This window comes from Harpia harpyja, chromosome 11 (genome assembly GCF_026419915.1).
Source record: "Harpia harpyja isolate bHarHar1 chromosome 11, bHarHar1 primary haplotype, whole genome shotgun sequence".
Classification (NCBI taxonomy): domain Eukaryota; kingdom Metazoa; phylum Chordata; class Aves; order Accipitriformes; family Accipitridae; genus Harpia; species Harpia harpyja.
The window spans coordinates 7,759,547-7,780,702 of record NC_068950.1 but is presented as its reverse complement, the minus strand read 5'-3'; the positions used below and the strand labels follow the sequence as shown (position 1 = coordinate 7,780,702).

General features: G+C 38.3%; 1 protein-coding gene across 5 annotated transcripts in view; it reads left to right on the top strand.

The window, feature by feature from the left end:
* SUCO (SUN domain containing ossification factor) overlaps positions 1–19,588 on the top strand; it is a 43,028-nt gene extending 23,440 nt beyond the window's left edge. For 2 of the 5 annotated variants that reach the window (XM_052800880.1, XM_052800884.1), the window contains 15 exons: positions 99–206; positions 1,342–1,447; positions 3,382–3,402; positions 3,636–3,691; positions 4,732–4,823; positions 5,566–5,631; positions 8,437–8,511; positions 9,018–9,114; positions 10,192–11,358; positions 12,248–12,335; positions 13,697–13,801; positions 15,572–15,726; positions 16,087–16,178; positions 17,423–17,478; positions 17,638–19,588. In XM_052800880.1, the coding sequence (XP_052656840.1) occupies positions 99–206; positions 1,342–1,447; positions 3,382–3,402; positions 3,636–3,691; positions 4,732–4,823; positions 5,566–5,631; positions 8,437–8,511; positions 9,018–9,114; positions 10,192–11,358; positions 12,248–12,335; positions 13,697–13,801; positions 15,572–15,726; positions 16,087–16,178; positions 17,423–17,478; positions 17,638–18,084 (2,731 nt within the window). In that variant the 3' untranslated portion in view covers positions 18,085–19,588. The remainder of the gene's footprint in view (positions 1–98; positions 207–1,341; positions 1,448–3,381; positions 3,403–3,635; positions 3,692–4,731; positions 4,824–5,565; positions 5,632–8,436; positions 8,512–9,017; positions 9,115–10,191; positions 11,359–12,247; positions 12,336–13,696; positions 13,802–15,571; positions 15,727–16,086; positions 16,179–17,422; positions 17,479–17,637) is intronic. The other 3 variants (XM_052800881.1, XM_052800883.1, XM_052800882.1) reach the window with 3 other exon arrangements.
* The last annotated feature ends 1,568 nt before the right edge of the window (positions 19,589–21,156 follow it).

Below are 21,156 nucleotides of genomic sequence, written 5' to 3'. Positions count from 1 at the left end.
CTTTTATACCCAGTGAAGGATGCAGTAACAAGGTAAAGGACTAAGGACTGTAATTGTAGATGGAAAAGTGCTTTTAAGATTTCCTTTTTGTCTTGAAGGTTTGTTATTGAGCTCTGTGAACCAGTCCAAGTAAAGCAGCTTGACATTGCAAATCATGAATTATTCTCTTCCACTCCTAAAGACTTCCTGGTGTCTATTAGTGACAGGTATGTTATCAAAACCCACCCTTCTGAATGAAAAATGAAATAATTGTTAAATGGATGGCTTCATAAAACATGGTCTGTGTATGTCTGTTATTACATGTAATGCATTGTGAAATTACATGGATTTTCTTTGTGTGCCTATGTTATCAGTTACTAGCGTATTTTTCCATGGAAAGGGCAACTGTGAGGTCCTAGAGTACATGGCTTGAGTTCTTTCCATGATTCCTGTATTTTTTTTTCTTTACCACCTTAAAAATGAAAGGAAAATTTGTTGAAAAGCAGCAATGAAGCAGCAGAAATTATACAGTAGCTAAGTAATGGATGGCAGATTATGAAATGAACATTCCTTTGCAGAATGCCACTGGGGTTGTGGGCTGTCTCCTCCCTTGTCATTCAGACCATTTTCACGTGTCTTAAGCTGTCTTCAATGCTGAACTCTGTCCAAAAAAATCCAAATTATTTAAAAAGAAAAAAAAACCAAAACAAACAGTAGTACACCATTGAGGAATTGGAAGGGATAAGGATACTACTGGTTGGCTGAATAGCTGGTTAAAGGGTGGCTTTATCGTGTTTTAGGCAATGTTGTACCCCCACTACTTTCCGGGATTGAGCAGATTATTCTGGTATGTGAAAGAGGAGATATTCACACACTGCATCAAAACCCCTTGTTTTCTTCAGTGCTTAAAGCATGTAGATTCTGATTCTCAACGCTTAGTCTGTTGCTTAGTTCTAACTCTGCTTTGCTCACAGGTTTTTTGCTGCTTGCTTACAATAATATTTACAACCTATCACTTATGTGTCATGTTCTTCAGTGTTCATCTGAGGTGACTTTTTTCAGTTCCAGAAACTTTACTGTAGGCTGGCTGAATTTCAATAATCAGATCAAGTATAGGGTTTCATCCTTCAAGGACTTGCACGCTGTTTTAGGTATGTGAAGAGGAACTGCTGAGGTTTTGTGTTGGGACTAACGTTATATTGCAGCTCTTCTTTCCATAAAAAACACATTGCTGCTATCTTGCAACTGAAAATAAAAAAAAAGTATTTCTTCTGGGAAAAGGCGTTTTGGGAAACTTCAGGAAATGTCTGTAAACATTGGGTTCTTGCATTTCGTTAGCTGTCTCCATTGTTTCTTTTCTAGGTATCCAACAAACAAATGGATTAAATTAGGTACTTTCCATGCCAGAGATGAGAGAAATGTCCAAAGCTTTCCTCTGGATGAACAGATGTATGCAAAATATGTTAAGGTAACTTAACACTGCAAAAGTATCTGTGCTTCTCGAGGAAGGAGGGGTTTGCTGGGCTTATGCTGTATAATAGAACATCCAGAGAAATGTGTTATCAAAGCATGCTTTACCTTTAATTGCACTAGTTTCGTTAGTGGCCCTAGTGTGATTGGCCATGTGCTAAAACCTTGTCACATGATCACAAGTATATTACCTTCCTCATAATGGTAACTGAGAGGATCTTGGGAAGCACCTATTACCTTGTGTCCAAGTACATACTTAGTTGGTATCTGAATTAGGAAAAATCCAGACAATGTTCTACTCTATTTGACTTAACCAGCTGTCGCTTGAATGTAAGATTAGAAGTACTGACCTATTTTGTCTCTTGGCTGTACCCGCTTTATATATATGCGCACACATACACGCACTCTCTCCCTGAAGCACAGATTAGAATAAGTGTACTTCTTGATACTTCTGTGCTGTATTTAAGTGTGTTAAGTGAATATGCAAGAGTAAGCATTTGAATTCTGGTTCTCATCAATAGACTCAGAAGTGCAGTTTTGCAGTTATTCAATCATAACTGTGACTCATGCAAATTATTTAGGCTTACTGCTACTGGAGCACTTGCCATGATCTCTCCACCTTCAAAATAACTTGCAGCAAGCTATCTTTAGTCAGGAGACTCAAAAGAGAATAAAACTCCATAAATAATGTGGTACTTGGAGTGGGATACAAGCTTTTGTGAAAATATTGGGATGTAGTGGAGGTTTAAATTCAAATAAAATACAAACCTTCTAGGTCCTCTCCAGTGATGTGTTATCTTCCAATTATGGTGCTGCCAAAAAAAAAAAAAATTTGGTCTGTGGTACTGAATAATGATTTGTGCTTTCATGAAGAAATAACTATGAATGATAGTTATCTAACTTCTCTACCTAGAAATTCTGCATGAGTCACAGGATAAAGATTTCATTTATTTTTAATTCTGCTTTCTGGCTGAATTAATGCCTTAAGGTAGCTGGAGTCTTGCTTGTCACTGAAGTTCCAGAATAACACTAGATGCCTCAACACTTAATCCCTTGTTGGATACAGTGTTTTGCCTTGAATAATGTAGCATGGTAAAATTTTCAAAGGATTGTTCTTGTAATGTTTTTACTTCATAGCACAAAAAGTAAGCAAGTTCTAAGCATGCCTCGTCTACAGAAGAAGAGTCCAAAAATTTTTTCAAAGTTTGATTTTTTTGAAGTGGCTTAATGAACTTGTATCAAAAATAATGGAATTTTTTTTTGTAAGAGTGCTTTTATGGGAATAGTTATCTTGATCTCACTCGCAGATCATTACAGCCCTTCATTGGTAGTGTCTACATAGTGGTATAATAAATGCATTCTACACTTGCAAATTAATTTAGATTAAACAAATACCAGTGTGTAGTCAAGTTCTCACTAGAAATACACAGATGACTCAAGCTTCCAAATGTATCATCAGATGCTCTACAAGTTTTCTTCCAGTAGCATTTCTGTAAATTGAAGCATGCTATATGGAACTTGAGTAGCAGTAGTACATAGAATGCATGCTATGAAGGGTTTTTTTCCTTTTGAGTTGCTTTCTGTAATCTGTGCTCTTTAAGGGAAAAAAAAATACACCTAGTAAATTTAACACACTTCACCATTCTGTCTGCAATCATGCTGCCTAAAAAAACTGAATAACTTCAGATCATTAATAAAACACTTGTTGCATGTTAAACTTCTATCTGCAAGGTATGAGGGCTAAATGAAATCTTGCTACCGAAGGCAGATGAAGTAGTATTGCAACTTTATCTTTCATAACTTGTCATCTTAGGCATTTATAGCACTGAATTAAAACCAACAAAACTGTAGTTGCCTGTGGCATGTGTTCGGCCTTTGTACTGACATCTTTTTTTTTTTTTTTTTTTTCTCTTTTCCTTTCTCTCGCTTCAGATGTTCATCAAGTACATAAAGGTTAGCAACCTCTTCTTTTGGAATGATGAATGCATGGGGCTTGGGGTGTTCTCTACTGTGACTCAGGACTTTAATGCATGGCAAGAACAAATCTTTCAATCTTTTCTGATGGGCAATCTACAAATCCCTTGAGTAAACAAAACTTGCAATTTCAAGATTGGATGTATATGTTAAATGAACTCTTGACTCTGTGGGTCTTTGGAGTTTTATTTTAAGTACCTTTTATTCTTCAGGTGGAGTTGATATCGCACTTTGGATCAGAACATTTTTGTCCTTTAAGTCTTATAAGGTAATATCTTAAGTGTTTTGCTCTGTCTTTCTACCTCCTTGCAGTGAGGATTAGTGTGTTTTAATAATAGTTGGGCAACAAATTCTAGTTTTCAGTTTAAGTTATTTGCAAATACTGTGAATTGAAGTAGTTGCCTAACTTACCTGCTGTGTAGCGTGCTTCACATCTGATTAAAGAAGCTTTGAATCTTTCCATTTGATTCTCCAGTGTGAAAGGAATAGTTTATATTTGCAGGGGGGGTGTTAGGAAACAGGAGCATGAGCAGCCTTACATGAGGACATTTTTTTTATTTACATTTTAAATTACATGAGCATTTCAAGGCTGACCAAGCAAAACAAGGAACAAGTGGTGAACTAAAAAGAGCAGGTGTGGTGAGTGCTTTTGGGATGCTGCTGTGTTGCATGGCACCCCAGGTACATACAGTTAGTAGTGCTTGGAATATCTAAATCAGAACAACTGTGTGTAGTTCAGAGAATAATCAGCCTCTGCACTGCTCCTAAAAAACAATTTCAATTCTCCTGTCAAAGTTGTGTCAGAATTTGAACCTGGGAACTCTAGTGTAATAAGCCAAACCATATTTTCCATTGACAAGACTGATTTAAATTGAATTGATTTGATTTTTATTTTGGCAGAGCAGGTCAAACAATATTGTATGCAAGTATCATAAGATACTCTTAAAGTTAGTCAAATTGAAGCTGAAGAGGAGGCGTAAGAGCTCGTGGAGAGCTTAAGACAAGGAAAGCTAGATATGAGTTCAAGTTTAAAAGGAGGAAAAGTCTCTTTGGAATTACTGGAACTAAAAACAGGATCTTGTTTTGGTACAGCACTTGAAAGCATGCAGTGGCCTTTGTGGATACAAGTTTGAGAAAATAAGCATACCTGCTGCTTAATCTTGGTTAACTGAAGGCAACTATTGCTTATCTAATTTATTGAGTACATACTATATAAGGTTAATATTGCTTATCGAATTATCAATTATCAAAGTAACTACATGACTAATAGACTAATATTGGGTTTTTATTTCAAAACTTTGTTCATAGGGTATTTGGTACTAGTATGGTTGAAGAGTATGAAGAAATAGCTGATTCTCAGTATCAGTCTGAACGACAGGAGCTCTTTGATGAAGATTATGGTAGGCAAATAATTTCTGCATTTTTAGCCATTCAGACATGTCTTTTGCTAGTCTGGTGGCTCATCATTTCCTGCATCTGATAAGTGATTTGACTGCTAAACTTACTTTTAGTCTTGTGGACAGTATTTCAGCATTTCTGGGCTTATCCAACAACCTTTTTAAGTTTTAAACAGTGTCTTGTAACTATTTGGAGGGTTACTTTAAAATGCTACTAATAAGCTCTGCTTCACTTGGCAGGCTAGGCAGTAATATCTTCATGTGCTGACAGTAGTAAAGGATAACTAAAATAATCAAAACAGCTCACATGAAACAGCTTTATTCTTAGTGTCCGTAGTCCATTTCCTAGGATTGTTTGTATGATCAATGCTGCAAGCAACTGGGAAGGTGCTTATTTTGGCTTGCAGACTTTGTGTTTAAATAAAAAATATGAAAATGCCTACCTCCAGCCCTCATGAGGAGGAGGGGGGAAAAACCCTATACAAAGCTCAATGAGCTGTTTGCTGAATCTGTGTCATGAATCCTGGGGAAACTGAAGCTTCAACCCTCAATCTCTTTGGTTTTCTCATTGCTTGGAGCTTGGTATTTCGGTATGTAATTTCTGACCTTTAACTTTATTTCTGTGATTTTATTTTCACACTGTCAAGCTGACATACTTGAATGATATGTTAAATCTTGAGGTTTATTTTCTTTGCCCATAACACGTTTAATTTTGATAGTCATAAGTGTTCTTCTTTATACATAGATTATCTATTGGATTACAATACAGGGGAAGAAAAATCTTCAAAAAATCTCCTTGGTTCTGCTACAAGTGAGTATGATTTATTAGGAAAATTATTGCTGTTCTGAAACAAAATGAGCTAATTGAAAGTGGAATGTCATTTTGTCATGCAACAGCTGCAACTTTCATATTTTTCTGCTGAAACAATTTATTGTGATTCCTATTTAATTGCATAGGAATAAATAGTAACAGTTTGAAGTTGGGGTATCATTCTTCAAGTGTTCTAAAAATAGAACTTTCCAGTTCTAAGGATCTGTATTATTTGGAAAGTTTGCTTTCTGTGCTTCAGGATCCTGAGCACTTAAATAATATGAATATTACATAGGGCTATAAATAACCAGTACTAAAGTGCTGTAGAACCTTAATTATTCAGAACTTGGAAATCTGTGCTTAATTAAGGTGCCTTATTTACAAGAGGCAATATAAAGATTTACTTTGTAGAGCTTGAAGGGAAGGCATGAAGAACACTGTTTCTGAGAAGGCTCTATGTAAATATTGTAGCCTCTATATTCTTCATAAGAGCTGTATATTTTTTTGAGAGCGCTAACAGTTCTTGACTGTCTCTTGTCACTTTTCCATTGGGAAACTTCCAGGTGTGGGGTTTGTTTGGCTAAGAATACTTGAATATTGAGTTTTAATGGTATTCTTAACTGCTGAATTATTTAGGATAGTATCAGCTGCCACACAATTTCTTCTAAAGAGCTCTTACACTGTACCACTCTTCCTTCTGTCCCAGTTCGTGAAGATTTGTTACTGTAGTGTAGATTTGCACTCGAATGCTGTTTAGTCTTAGGCTTTCCTTTCATCCCATAGTGGATCAGAGCTGCAGAGTTCTTTGCTACTGTTGCCTAGAATGTAGTTGTCACTTAGGAGCAAAAAGGTCATGACTAGGAATATTGCACAGCTTAGTTCAGTTTTCAAAGGGGAAATAGATAGTGGAAAGGCAGTTTATTTCTAAATGTTAGCTTCTCACAGATGAGAGAAAGCAGTACTTCTTCCCTGACACTGCTTATCTCTTATTTCTGACTTTGAAAGTTTCTATCTTCAAGCTGTCTGAGGCGTATTCACATGTTCTATGTGCAAGTGCAGTATTGCAAGTTTTTTTTGTTCACTGTCTGAAAAATGCAGTCAGTTTCTATTGTTTTTTTAGAGTACTAAAGCTATGATGAAAAAATTTGAAACACCTATTATTGATAGTGCTTTAGAAAGACAGCTGAGCACTGAAACATTGCAGTGATTATTATTTATTTGTGGCTGGTGGATCTTGTTATTGAGACCTTTAATCTCTGGCAGGGTAGTCAGTGTTCCTTTTTTGAAGGAATACTGAGTTTGTGGGTGTTGTTTTTTTGTGGTGGTTTTTTTATATGTGCATGCTTGGACAAATGTGATGGACTTCCATTTTGCATCGTTTGTCTTAGACTGATACACAGTGAGGAAGAGGGTCCTCTGAGTAGGAGGTAGTGGGCGTCTCAGACATTTGGTCTCTTGTGCTAGTCTAACCTGTAAGGGTAGCTCATGTTCTTCCTCCTGCCATTCTCCTACTGGCAGGCTTCTATACCAACTATTAATTCTCCCTCTTTTTCTGCTTCTCCATCAATAATAAGCAGCCATTCATACTTCAAGTTTAACATCTTTTGTTTATCAGGACTTCTCAAAGAATACAGCCCTAGAAGTAATGTAATTCAGGAATGTCGTTTCTGATGTGTTTTGGAGGCAAGGCAAAACCAAGGTCCTGAACAGAGCTTCCTGGAATCTAAGAAATTTGTCATTACTACTAAAATGCCTCTCTAACTTTATGAACTTATCTGTGACCTACAGTACAGGTGTATGTTGGTGGGTGTGGAAAAAATGGGCAAAATTGGGCCAACTTTTACGTGTTTACAATAAGGTGCTCTTTCCCTGTTCCTAATCTGCTAAATAAGCCTGGCAACGATGTTTGTTTTCAATATCAAGACCAAAGAGTTAGCTGTATGTAATATATGTGCTGATATAGAGCAGACCCTCTTTGCATTTAGTTCTGTAAATTTTTTGGGAAAAAAACCTGTTCTTAAAACTGATACTTAACAGATCCTTAAAAAAATCCGTATATCTAAGCCAGATCTGTGGATATTTGTTAGGGTTTTCTTCCAGTTGCCTTGACTGATCTAGATTGCATTCAGGTAACAGATTGTAAAGTGTAGATTTTCTTCACCAAATCTTAAAATATTTAGAATTGTTATGTTGCAGCAGTATCAGAGCCAAAAGCAAGTTTTGGGATTAGGGAGGGAGGTATGCAAAATGACAGAGTCCAGCTTAATTTGAATGAATCTGTAGTTTTCTGTGTTGTCGTGCTGTGGACATCCTGTGTTCAAAGGCAGAATTCTGTCTTGCTCATTTAGCAGACATTTCTTGACTCACTTTTTTAGTGCTATTATGACAAATGATCCAACCTATCTTTGTTAGAGCTCCTCTGAGTGTTCAAACTCTAACATTCTGGCTTGGGACCTCCCTCACATGCTCAGATTGTCAGAAAAAAATTCCATGCTTAAATATTCTTCTGTTTGTCTTACTGTTCCTTGGTTTCAGTGGACTAATGATCAGTGAGTACTTCTCACTGGTGTTAGAAGGTCTAGCTGGTAAAGGTTAGATACGGGTTTTCAAACAGAGGTTCCTAGCTTATAAATGTATCTTTTAAAAGCAACAGATGCATCCCGTGTAATAGAACGACCGGATTTCTTTATGTCCTTATGCTGCTATTTGTTTCAAGCAAGTGTTACGAAACAGCAGATTGCTCAGTGGTGCTAATATCTGGGCCCTCTGAGTATCTCCTCTTTGAGTAGTTGTTTTCTCTTTCAGATGCTATCCTAAGTATGGTGAATATTGCTGCTAATATGCTCGGAGCCAAAACTGAAGAGTCATCTGAAGCTGAAGGTAATTTTTTTTTAAAGATTAAAAGCATTCTGGGAAGTTTTAATTTCTCTTTGTTATTTTGTTTAATTTTTGTGAGGAGTTGGATGATCTATGTTTAAATGACTTTTTTTTTTTTTTCACCTTTTATGGCATATCTGATTAGTGCCATAGAATTCTTATCCTACTGACTGAAAAGTAGAACAAAGACACCAAGTTGCTGAGAAGGGAACTGATACAAAGTTAACATATGTTTGTTCAGCTATATTCGGAGATCTTTACTCTCTGTATTACCCAGCTTTGGTTGTAAAGTCTTAACTTGCTGCTTCTTCCAGGAAATATTTTGAGACTGTCCATAACATCGTATACATAAACTGTTGGTAGCACTTTTATTCAAATAACTTTGAATGACATCTGCAATTAATTTGGTAGTGCAGCTAATAATCTGGAAAAAAACCCACCACCCCAAAATTCATTGAAAACAAACAGTTCTCGAATTCTTATGTTCACATTTTTTCTCCTTCCTGCAGCAGGGAACAAAAGTGTGTCTGAAAATGTCACTGCCACCTCTGCAACTTCAACAGCTGCACCAAGACTGCCTGAACCAACTCCTGTTCCTTCACCAGAGTAAGTGATTGGTGTTGAGTGTTGGTTTTTTTTTTTTTCAGTGTGTCCCTAGTAGAGACTAACATGCACTAGACTCGAATCTTTGGTAGTAGAATGCTCAGATATAGCACACTGCCTTAAACAAGTAAAAAGGCAAGTATTTGGTGAAATCTGTAGTATGGTAATGCACTAACCAGGGAAATTTATTGCTTTAGTTACTGTTTGTAGCTATTTCCATTATGATATGGGTTCTTTTAACATGTGACTAAATGTCAAATTGCATCACTAACTTTCTCAATTGTTTGTATTACTTTGTTCAAAAGAAGTAGGAGGAGTGTTTTGTTCTTCTTGGCTGTTGCAGATTTCTTGGGTAGAAACCGACTTAATATTCTTCCAGGTTTTGCAGATTTTCTCCTGCAAGGGAGACTAATTGGGAATGTAAGTTGTATTGCTGAAACTTCAGTTAAATTGTGTTGACAAAAATTCTGTTTCAGAAGCTGTATTTTTTTGCTAGGCTTTCCTTGATGAAAATATGTATGCAAAGATATGGAATTAGGTTGGGAGGAGGAGTTGTATATAGATATTCCATGGGGTTTTTTCAGTTGATTACAATTGTTTAGAATTGATTTGGCCACTTAAAGCTGAGACTGTAGCTCTTAAATGTTAAGACATGACCTGTGCTATATTTAGTGGTTTTATGGTTTCCTAGCACTCTGAGAGACTGAGGAAGGTCAGTGGGAAGGTTGTGATTCTTGCATTTGCATTTGAATATTGCAGCAGAAGACTAAGATGCTTGCTATGTAAGAACTTAGTGATATTTGAACTGGTGACTTTTTTCAGGGGTAAGGGAAGGGGTGATATCTGATTGAGAAGGCTTGCTGTTTCAGAAGCAATGGTTGAATTAACTTGTTTGCAAATCGGGATTGAAAAACACCAGAGAAAATACTAACTTACAGAATTTCTGACTGTATCCAGACTGGCCTTTGGTCACTGAAATAAGCTTCACTAATTTTCTAAAAGATCCTACTTTTGCGGTCTTCCAGAGCAGGCATGTAAAACTGTTGAAGTAACATCCTGTCTTTAATTCTTTTATTGTAGACTTGTTACTACAGATATTCCACAGATATATAAAGAGCAATTAATTGTGGATTTGACAAAAGAAAGTCCTATTGTTCAGCTAGTACAAGAGTATGAAGAAGATACAAGTCAGTCAACGGTAACCTTGCTGCCCAGTGATGATCAGGAAGAAGAAGCATTGGCACGGTTTGAACTTGAGACAGAGAAGTACTGTTATGACATGGCAACAGTATGTTGTATTTCCACCTTTTCAGAATATCTGTTTAAATGGTGTTCAGTTGCAGTAGCCATGCATCGGCAGCGTAGTAAAACTGAAGGTAAACAGGGGCAAGGTTACTCTGCTGATGTTCAGCAGCCACAGGCAGTTCTGACTGAATCTATACATATGTCAATAGATGAGCCTCTGCCTGAGCAATTAGACAGCAAAGTTGAGAGACCATCTGGATCTGCTGTTGCAGTTGACTTCAGCAGTGTGGTCCATGAGGAGATCAGTAACGAGACCACAGATTCAATTGAACTGGAGCCAAGCCATCCTCAAACTGTCTCTCAATCCCTCCTCTTAGAAGTTACTTCTGAAGTTAAGCCATTGCCAACAACAGATATGGTGTTGGAGCCTGCAAAAGAAGATGCAGACCTGGTAGCACCAAGGGTGACTCCCCAGGTGGATATACCTGAGATCAGTGCAGAAACAGAAAAGGCTGAGAGCTCTGTTGCAGAGGAAAACTACGTAGCTTCCGAGACCAGTGTGGCCACTGAGGTAAAGGAGATGAGCACAAGAGAGACTATTGCTACTCCAGTGATTTTAAAGCCTGCAGAGACTGTTCTGCAGCCTGAATATACAGTGGGCATGTTAGGCAGTGATGCTGGGGAAGGAAAGGAAAGCACCCCAGAAGTGCAGAAACCTGTTTTGCCTCCTGTTGAGTCTTCTGTATCTGCCGAAACAAAGGAGGATGATCAGGCATCTGAAGAAGCTTTAATGGCAATTCCAGTTGCTGGGGGACCACAGAGAACAGCTACAGACTTCTATGCTGAATTGCAGAATTCAACAGATCTAGGCTATGCTAATGGAAATCTTGTTCATGGATCTAATCAAAAGGAGTCCGTCTTCATGCGCCTTAATAATCGCATAAAAGCCCTAGAAGTAAACATGTCTCTCAGCAGCCGTTATTTAGAAGAACTTAGTCAGAGGTAAGTCTGAGGAAGACTGGTAAGAGTCTACCCTATGTAAACAAGATTTTAGCCAACTATACAAAGGAACCTACACATACAGAAAGTGGTACAGTGGAAGAGGAGTATAATGTAAATCACAGCATAAAGCTTTATGGAAAACTGAGAAAAGTACCTAATCCTAGGCAGCTACTGGAGACCTAGATGTCTGCAGGTGACAGGGGTTCCCTTTCTGTATTTCAGATACAATCACATTTAGTTTGTTTTGAGGAATACTGCTATGGGATTTTTAAAAGGTTAAAGTGTTGCCAGGATGTAAGCACTAATCCTGTCCATAATCCTTTCAACAAAAGGGCACATCTTCCTGTTGCTGTTAAACTGAATGACACAGACCTACAATGCCTTCTTTACTGAATTGATTGTTTCCACTGAAATTACCATGTTATCTGTAATAACTCTTGTTGGAGAGGGAACCAAGGACTTTTGTGAGGGATATATGTATATTAGTGTTTATTTGTTATGCTCCTTAGCCACAGGAGAATCAGGAAACGTACCCATTTCAGAATTGGTTCCAAGGAAGTGGCCCTTTATGTTTACTGTTGTGTTGTCTGTCTTGGCAGTCAGTCTTTGCAGAGAATTCTCCATAGTGAATTCCAGTAAATTGGTGCTAAGCTCTAAGGTATTGAAATAGATTTGACTAACCTTGGAAAAAAACCTCAAAAAAACCTATAAAGAGACACATCTCTGTTTTATGTGTGAAACTTAAAAGGAAATACTACTTCATGTTTAAATAGAATTTTTGGGGGCAAAGAGAAGTTTTCTGCTGGCATAGTTGTGTTTTCTGAAGACAAGTTTAGTGCTGAGGAGTTACATGAACTAGCATTTCAGACCTTTATGCTCTTTGTTTTAGGTACCGAAAGCAAATGGAAGAAATGCAGAAGGCTTTCAATAAAACAATAATAAAACTTCAGAACACCTCAAGAATAGCAGAAGAGCAGGTACAATTTGTTGGAGTACTTAAGTGTTTTCCTAATTAGGAAAGTTTACTTTTAAAGAGTTGCAAGGGGGTGCAGAAATTTTCAATTGAAGATTTTTTTAGCTGCATATCTGCCTTTTAAAAGCAGCTGTTCCATGCTTCCAATTTTTTTCTCTATAATATTTTTAGAGATGTTCACAGTCATTTTAAAATAAAGTCATTTCCAGCTCTGTTTCCTGATTTTTGTGTTTGAAGAAAAAAAATCAGTTGTCAACTGTAATGGCTAAAACTCTTAAATGTCTTTGTCAATGAAAAAGTTACCCAGGTCGTTTCCAACTCTTGTTTCTTGGTTATAGCTGTGCTGAAAACATTTTTTTTTTTTTTAACTTGGTTTGTTTTTCATCTCTGATTTAAAGTATAGATAGACAATTGCCCTGATGCTGCTGAAGAGAACTATTTTTTAGAAAGGGAGAGGGGTACAGTAATGGCTTATGCTGAATTTGCATTTAAAAGTGTAGTGCATGTAACAAAAGCTTAGTTCATTCCTTAAAATGTGATTTAAGGAAGTGGGAGCTGAAGGAGGTTTCCCTGCTCTGCCATCCTAGCTTTCCTGAGCAGCTGTAAAATACAGTGCTGCCAGCAGTGCTGAATAATCACTATGCATGTGGCATAGCAGACTTAATCTCAAACTGTCTGAAAATTTCTGAAGTGCAGTCCCAGGCCTGTAGTTTGCTCATGCCATCAACAGTGAAGAAAATTGCAACTTCCCTGAGATCATATGCATGCTCTTTTCTGCTGCTTTTTTTTTTTTTTTTTTTTAATAGTATCAAATGCTGGTCAGTCTGAGGTGCTCCTCTTGATTAACCTCCCTAATATTCTGCTCACCTCTTGTAATTTCTAATAGGATTAAGAATCCTATTAGGGCTCTTTCTGGGAAGGAGATAAGTGCAAAGGACTTGTTCCTGGCTGGCTTGGGCTCCTGTCATTAAGTGGCTGGCTACCCGATCCCAGAACAGAAGCTGTGCGTCAGCCCTTAGACTTGAGCTCTGCCTGGTCATCTGCATGTGTATTTTGTAACATGGCAGTACTTAACTTCCTGATAGTCATTGCGTGGAGCTGGCTACTTAATCTGCCTTTAATGAAGATAGCAGAAGTCACTGTAATGAAATGCCTTTGGCATAATGTTACAAAACGTTATTTGATAAGTAAAAAGTTTGATGTTTCAAATGTTACGAAAGTTGTGTTGAAAACAATGCTGAATAGGTTGTGTGGCTACAAAATGCCTGGCTGTGTCAGATAGAATGCTAATTTGGTACATGTGAGAGTATATCATAGTGGGAACCTGACAACTAAATAGCATGGCCATGACTCTCTTTAATACAGGATCAGCGACAAACAGAAGCAATCCAGCTGTTACAAGCACAGCTCACCAACATGACGCAGCTAGTTTCTAATCTGTCAACAACTGTGGCGGAGTTAAAATGTGAGGTAATTATAATTCAGCAATATGGCATGAGAACTCAAAGGAAACAGCTGCGTAAACATATCTCAATTTGAAGAGGCCTGGAGTCTTTAAATGAAGCTTTTCATTTGAGAAGTCGTCTGTAGTGTTGCTTTCAGCCTACTTTAGCAGCTGGCCAAGGGAGGGGAGGAGGAAAGTTTGAGTAGCTTGAGCTGTTTTGTACAGAGCAAGATTGGTAGTGATTTCTACTACAACTTGACTAGCCCCATGATTGTAGTCTGAACTAATGATAAAACTTAGAATAGCTTAATGTCTCAGCCTTCCTGTAGTGCATTGGAATTGATACCATTCTGTGAAATGATTCTTAATGAAATTAGAAGACTAACCACTGACTTTGATATGGCAGTAATGGGATTTGTCGCACATATAGAATGTTTGACCTGTCAGAGGGAATGGTAAAGTCCATGCTTCAAGAACTACTCTGGCACTTGCTGTGTTATATAACCAGCTGTATTGCATGGCTTTGTTACACAACTTCAGTAAAATGGGATGGTTTGCAGTGTCCAGCACTTACATTGTCCACTGAAATATTAACAGACTGTTGCCAAAGGAGGTTTAGTGTGCAAGAGCATACTGGCCACTGTTAGAAGTGGGCTGTAAGAACAGATGAGTATGTGGAGGGCTGTGCTCTTAGCTACTGAATGGCAGGCTCACGTGACTAAGACAGCCTTCTCCTCTCCCCTCTGGTTATTGTGATCTTTCCTGGCAACAGTATTAGGAACATGTTCTGCGAAATGCTTATGTTATCCAGCTTGGTGTTTCAAGCAGTACCATAAACATGATCCTTTTTTTGTGCGTGTTGCTGAAGACATCTTTTGAGCTGTTTTCTAACACTTAGACTCCTTCTTTGGTGCCTGGCTGGCTAAGCTCCTGTTCATGAGTGCTGTGGTTTTAACCAGGATTTGACAGAGGTGATCATCAGGGTATGTTAGATGAGTATCCTGGAATTTGAACACATGGCTTTCCCTGAACTCAGCTCTGGTTACCTGAGTCTATTAGTCTGAGATATTTGCCTGTTACAAAATGGGAAGTCGTGTTCCTTGTCTTTTCTAAAGTTTCTGTATGACTTCTAAGATCTCTTAGTGTGTTTAAGATATAGATTTTTATAGGAAAACTGCGCAATTCATTTTTTTAAATGTTATCTGCAAAATACCCTTGGATTTCAACTTCCATGTAATTCCAGTAAGCTTCACCTGTCAATCTTGAGAAACGAACATACTCAAAAAAATGCTTCTGCTACCTTGTGAAATGGAAGAGTATTCAGAAAGACAAAATCAAGTGAATATAATGGTATCCTGTGAAGTACTGCAATGTCAGCTGATGAAAAGCATCACTATCTCACAAAATTGAGATAGTATTACATGCATGCCAACTGTAAAACAGAGAAGTTACTTTTAGTACACTTTCTTATGGAAAGTATATTACTTTCAGATAGGTTTGAATGCTCTTTGCAAGGGGTGGCTGCTTCTTTGAGTTATGGTAGTACCACAGTCAGTGAAATCTTGTCCTGTGTTACCAGCTAGTGGTTTTCAGCCTTCAGTCCTTGAATGCTGTGTAACCAATAGACTGCATCAAACCTCTAAAAAAGTACTCAAATTTGAACAAGTGTTTAGTGAAATTGAAGGAAAGAGACTTGAGATATGTCAACTATGTTCTTTTGAAAAATTTAATATTTAAAACACAAGAATAGTAGTATCATTAAATTATTCTTTAACAACTGTATCAAATTCTTCCAGGTTTCTGATCGGCAGACCTACCTTGTGATTTCGCTGGTTCTCTGTGTCATTCTGGGCTTGGTGCTTTGTGTGCAGCGGTGCAGAAGCACTTCTCAGTTCTGTGAAGATTACCTCTCAAAAATTCCCAAAAGTAATCACTACCCTAGCCCCAAAAGGTAATGTATTTATGTTTGAAACTTAATTGTTCTTGCAGCTTTTAGTGATATTTCCTAAATCTGCTGGGACTGGCACATGTGCTTTAATTCTGAGTCTTCTTTCTGCAAACTCAAAATTGATAGCAAAGAGCCGTTACTGCTCTGTAGTAACGCTCTCCTAGGAGCATTTTGGGTCTACTACACTTAGCATGCCTTGATAGCTTGTTACAAATACAGTACTGTGTCTTTTTGCCAGGCTTTCTTGGGCACCTCAGCAAATAATTCTGTCCTTCTGCCAAAGATGTTTCTTAATGTAAAATGCATATGACAAAGTCCTGAGAAAAATGTTTTTAAAAAAGCTTTGTGGATTTTGTTTCCTAGGTGTTTTTCCTCCTACGATGATATGAATTTGAAAAGAAGAACTTCTCTTCCACTGGTCAGATCGCAGTCTTTTCAGCTAGCTGGTAAAGAAGGTGGTATTCACATACTGTACATCTAGTCTCTAGTGTTGCTGTATCAGTGCTGTACAATGTGTGTGTTACTGCAAGTGTATGAAAATGGAATTGCAGGTTAATACCAAAGTACACTGGATTATAGTAGTTCATGTATACATTCTGTTGGACAAGGTGGTTCATGAACAAATTACCAGATACTCACAGAACTGTGCTCAAGTATGCTAAAACATTAAATGTAGTCTTTGCTATTGTTTTACTCTACAGATGTTTTCTTGCAGTTAGTAGTAATCCATGCAGGCATTCAGGTCTACAAAGCTATGAAGCTTGCAGAAAGTGGCTTTTCTAAAAATTTTTTTTTAATGCCAGACATGGACAGTCTGAATGCCATACCTCTCAAGTCCTGATAGCCTGTCTTTGAACCTTGGCAGGTATTTAGGATCCAAATTTATCAACTGTAGTAAGAAAATTTAGACTGTTTATCTTGGCTTGGGTATGAGAAATGATCTGGTCTTTTCAATATTCATGTTACACTTGGGACAACTGAATTTTGATTTCTTAGGCCATCATCAACATGCAAAACCAAAAGCATTGCAGATTATAGTAACTACCAAGTATGCAGCTGACACTGCTTTTCTGGGTGCAGCAAACTTGCTTCACGGGTTTTTGTACTGTGAATAAAACTGCATGAAAAAACTCATGAGTTGAATTAGGAACATGTTGCAATAGAGACTAGGTAAGGCATAGACTATTTTTTTGCAAAACCACACTTTTCCCAAATTCTCTCCTGCTTTGGCATGGAAGAATGATTTACAAAGCCCTGATGGAGGAATGTCAGGCTGGTCTCATGTCAGTCTGAATATCTGTGTCCTTGATAGGTACACAGGCTTCTAGTATCTGTCCTGTCATGGGCAGGCTGCATCTTAAACACTATTATATTGGTTTTGTTTTTGTAGAAGCTAACTTTTGCTGACTGTTGTTCCTTTTCCCTAAAAGATGTTCTCTGCACCTCTCCGATGGCCTAATCTATCAGGAGGTCAAGTGTTTTCAAGTGTATATCACTGACAGCTGCCATGGCAGCATAGGGGAATTCCTCTGTTGACTTCACTTTCAGTGTTCATGTATTGCACCTCCATTAACCTGTAATGGGAGCAAAAATGTGTGCCATAAGTGGAATATTTTGTCATGCTATTATTTATTTAGAATTGCGTTGCTCTAGAGCTGGCAGTGTCAGGACTGCTAAATTTATGTTCCCTCTCTTACAGTAGATCCAGAGGACCTGTACATTGTAGAACCCCTGAAGTTTTCCCCAGAGAAGAAGGTACAGTGGCTGTGGGGAGGGCAGGCCGAGCTGAGCGTGTTTCTGCCTGCAGGTGGTGCATGGCTCAGCTGCTCTCCCCTGGCCGGCTCCTAGGCTCGGTTTTTATGCTCTGCTTTCCTTCTAGAACCTAACTGTTTCTCTTTTTGCTTGTGGTTTCAGAAAAAGCGATGTAAATACAAAAGTGAAAAAATAGAAACTATTAAGCCAGCAACAGAGCCTCTGCATCCAATAGCCAATGGGGAAATTAAAGGAAGGAAGCCGTTCACAAACCAGAGGGACTTCTCTAACATTGGGGAAGTTTATCACTCTTCGTATAAGGGTCCTCCATCTGAAGGAAGCTCCGAAACGTCATCGCAGTCTGAGGAGTCCTATTTTTGTGGCATTTCAGCATGTACAAGTCTGTGCAATGGACAGACCCAAAAGACAAAAACTGAGAAGAGGGCTATAAAACGAAGACGGTCTAAAGTTTCAGACCAAGGGAAGCTCATAAAAACTTTAATACAGACTAAGTCAGGGTCAATGCCAAGCCTGCATGACATAATCAAAGGAAACAAAGATATAACAGTGGGAACACTTGGTGTCACAGCAGTTTCTGGACACATCTAAAACTAGCTGAACTTCTCAAACAGGAGAGTGTTTGTTCATTTGAGAACAGTCTGTGGTATTCTGTGGGAGGATAGTGGGAGACGAAGAGCTCAACTAATTGGAAAGTATTCAGAAATTTGGTTTCTGCCTTTTTAAATAGATGGGATTGTGTCAATCTTGGCTATAAGCTGCAGCTTTACAAGGCTGATAAATTTCCTATGAGAACAGCTTGGGGGGAGGGAGGGCAGGGTTCGTTTTATAAAGGTTTTTTTTCACAGTTCCTGGGGCAGAGATTTTTTGAAACCCAGTTTGTTGGGTGGAATAGGGATAAAAGCCTAATCCTCTTCCTTTAGCTTTGTTCCTATTTCTTGCACCTTCCCATATTTATGTGCCTTTTGTCTATTTATAATGCCACTGGAAGAGGGGAGATACAATTGTTTGTCATTTGATTTATTTTGTAATTTCTCTAGCTTTTTTTGAAGATGCAACACTACAGTGCTGTAAAGGGACATGTGTTGGCCTTCAGCTGGACTCAGTAATGTGGACTGGATACTGTAAAAATACTAATAGATGGACTTGCCTGACTAGATTCTGGTTTTGCAAACTTGGTTGAGGAAAATCTCACTAGAGATGGTAATCATGTTTATTTCCACCTTCAGTTACAAATCAGAGCTGTAGTCTGATGTACTAAATGAATGACAGTTGCTCTTTAGGATTTCCTGTGTATGATGGGATCTTAGGCTGATGAATGCATTTATCATCTAAATTGCCTGCTGTAGTTCTCTGAAGGAGGTGAATGAGGAATGCTCACTGCTTCTGTGCTGATTGTTCAGTAAAAAGCTCAGCTGAAGAATGCAAGGGCGAGCTGGTGCAGCTGGGCTGTTCTCTGAGCCAGCTCTGGATGTGTTGAGTTTGCAAAGCCTTGAAGTCTGACCAGTCAGGCTGGTTCAAAGTGGGTATTTACGTAATGTTTGCTTTTGTATTGGCTAACAAATGTGCAGTGTTTGTATGGTTGGTATTTTCATATCCAAGTGTTTTTTATTTTGACTGTGATTGTATATTTGGATACTATAGGATGTGTGATTGCTAAAATGTTGAGTGTGTATCTGAGTGAGTGGAACAAAAGGTTATTCCTTTTGACAGGTGTTACAGGTTCACGTAAAAAATAAGTTAACTTATTGAGCACTTTTAGTGGTACCCTTTTTAACAGATCTAATGCCTTTCCTGGGTATTGTATGTAATGTGACTTATTTAAAGCCTTTGGGTTTTTTTTGCTGCTTTCTTGTTAGTTTATGAATACTTTAAGGTGATGTACTTTTGGAGTTGATCTGCACAATTAGCCAGTCAGAGCACATGAACCAGACGTGTTGAACGTGAATTCAGAAGGATTTCAAATCTGGATGAGGAAAATACATACCACCTGAGTGCAGCATACAATGTTGTGGAACAAGAGTATGTAACTACAGAGCTGTAGTGCCATTAGAAACTGTGAATTTCCAAATAAATCTGAACACTTTGTCTTTAATTTACTCGCATTTTTCCTTTGAAAATGAAACTTGTGACTTAAATTCTTTGAGAAGGACTACTCTTCAAATTTCAGTCTAGGAGTAGGACTGGGGTCCTTTGGGCCATAATAAGGAGTTCATAAACTTATTTGTCAGCCTAGATATGTTTATCTGTTTAAAAAAAGAAAAGGGGTGGGATGGGGAGAGGAAGCTGAAGGTTGAGTGGTGCTTTGTCTCAAAGTTCAGGAATTGTGGCCATGTAAAACTGCTAGAAAAGTTTCCAGCAGGTGTCAGTTCACATCTTGACCTGGGGGATCCTTAGAAGTGGTAGCTTTCTGTGAGAACAGCTGCATGAAATTACCTCTTGGTACTCAGAGCTAAGGTTTGTGAAGGATATAAAAGGCCATTAAAAGAAAATGTTAGATAGTCCTTTATAATTTCAAACCAGAGTTTTCAGCTTGAAGTTTGCCCCTTACTGGTCCCTTCCCCCTAACTTATTTCTAGCAAGCATAGCAGAGCTGCATGCAGCCAAGTGCCAAATTCACCTGCTGTCCGGCATCTACTTCTCTTGTCAAATGAGACCTCCCAAACACTAATTTCTCACTTGAGTGTCTCAAGACTTTGCTTCATTATAGTGCTATGATTTAAAAAGCAATTGAATGTGGGGTTTGCTGGGAGGGTGGGGTGTTTCTGGGGTGTGTGGTTTTTTGGTGGTGTGGGGTTTTTTATTTACTGGCTGCCTTCGCGATGCATCATTTGTAGGAAGTGTGCTTTCCTTTACTGCCCTGGCAATCACTAAGCTGTTCTTCTCATTGGTAAGAATCAGCTGAAGCTGGATATGGCTGAATTCTTAGAACAGCCCATCTTCACTATCTGGCTGTAAACCAAAGACTGACCTAGAATATGCTGATAGGTGTAGAATGAGACCGAGTCGTGATGAAATACGTGGGCAACAAATATATGTCTAATGGGGGTTTATTTTTGCTTCATTCTAGCTGGCATGTAAGCATTGGATGAAAGCATATTTGGTTATGAAACTGAAGTTAAACCAAAGATGGTGGTGGTCATAAATATTTATCAACTATACAGTGTGAGCATATAGCTCTGGGGCAAGAAGGGTTGTCTTTCCTGGAAGCAGTGGTTCCGTGGATGGCCAGAAGCTTTATTCCTCATCCTTTCCTGTTTTGCTGTAAGGGACAACTTCTTTGTCCTGTGTACATTTGCTTCCTAGACTGGATTACCCCACAGCACTGGTGAGCAATCCTTGAAGATCACTTGGAAATTACAGTTGAGGAATTGGCAGCACTCCTCAGTGCTTCCTCATGCGAGAGGAGTGTATTGTGTTTGTTTAAAAGCGTTCATGTATACATCCCCATTCTCTCTTGGGAAGGTGATACTTAGCCTTGGACTGAAATCTCTTTTTGCTGGTGCTCTTCTGCTGATACAATCCTTTTCATACTTTAGATGTTGGTAAGTCCAAGTAGGTTGTGCATGTTTAAATTCCAAGCACGTGTTCAAATTTCCAAGTTAATAATTTTAGGTGTGAAACTAAATGCCTTCTAAAGCAGTCCTTTAATACCCTGCTTTC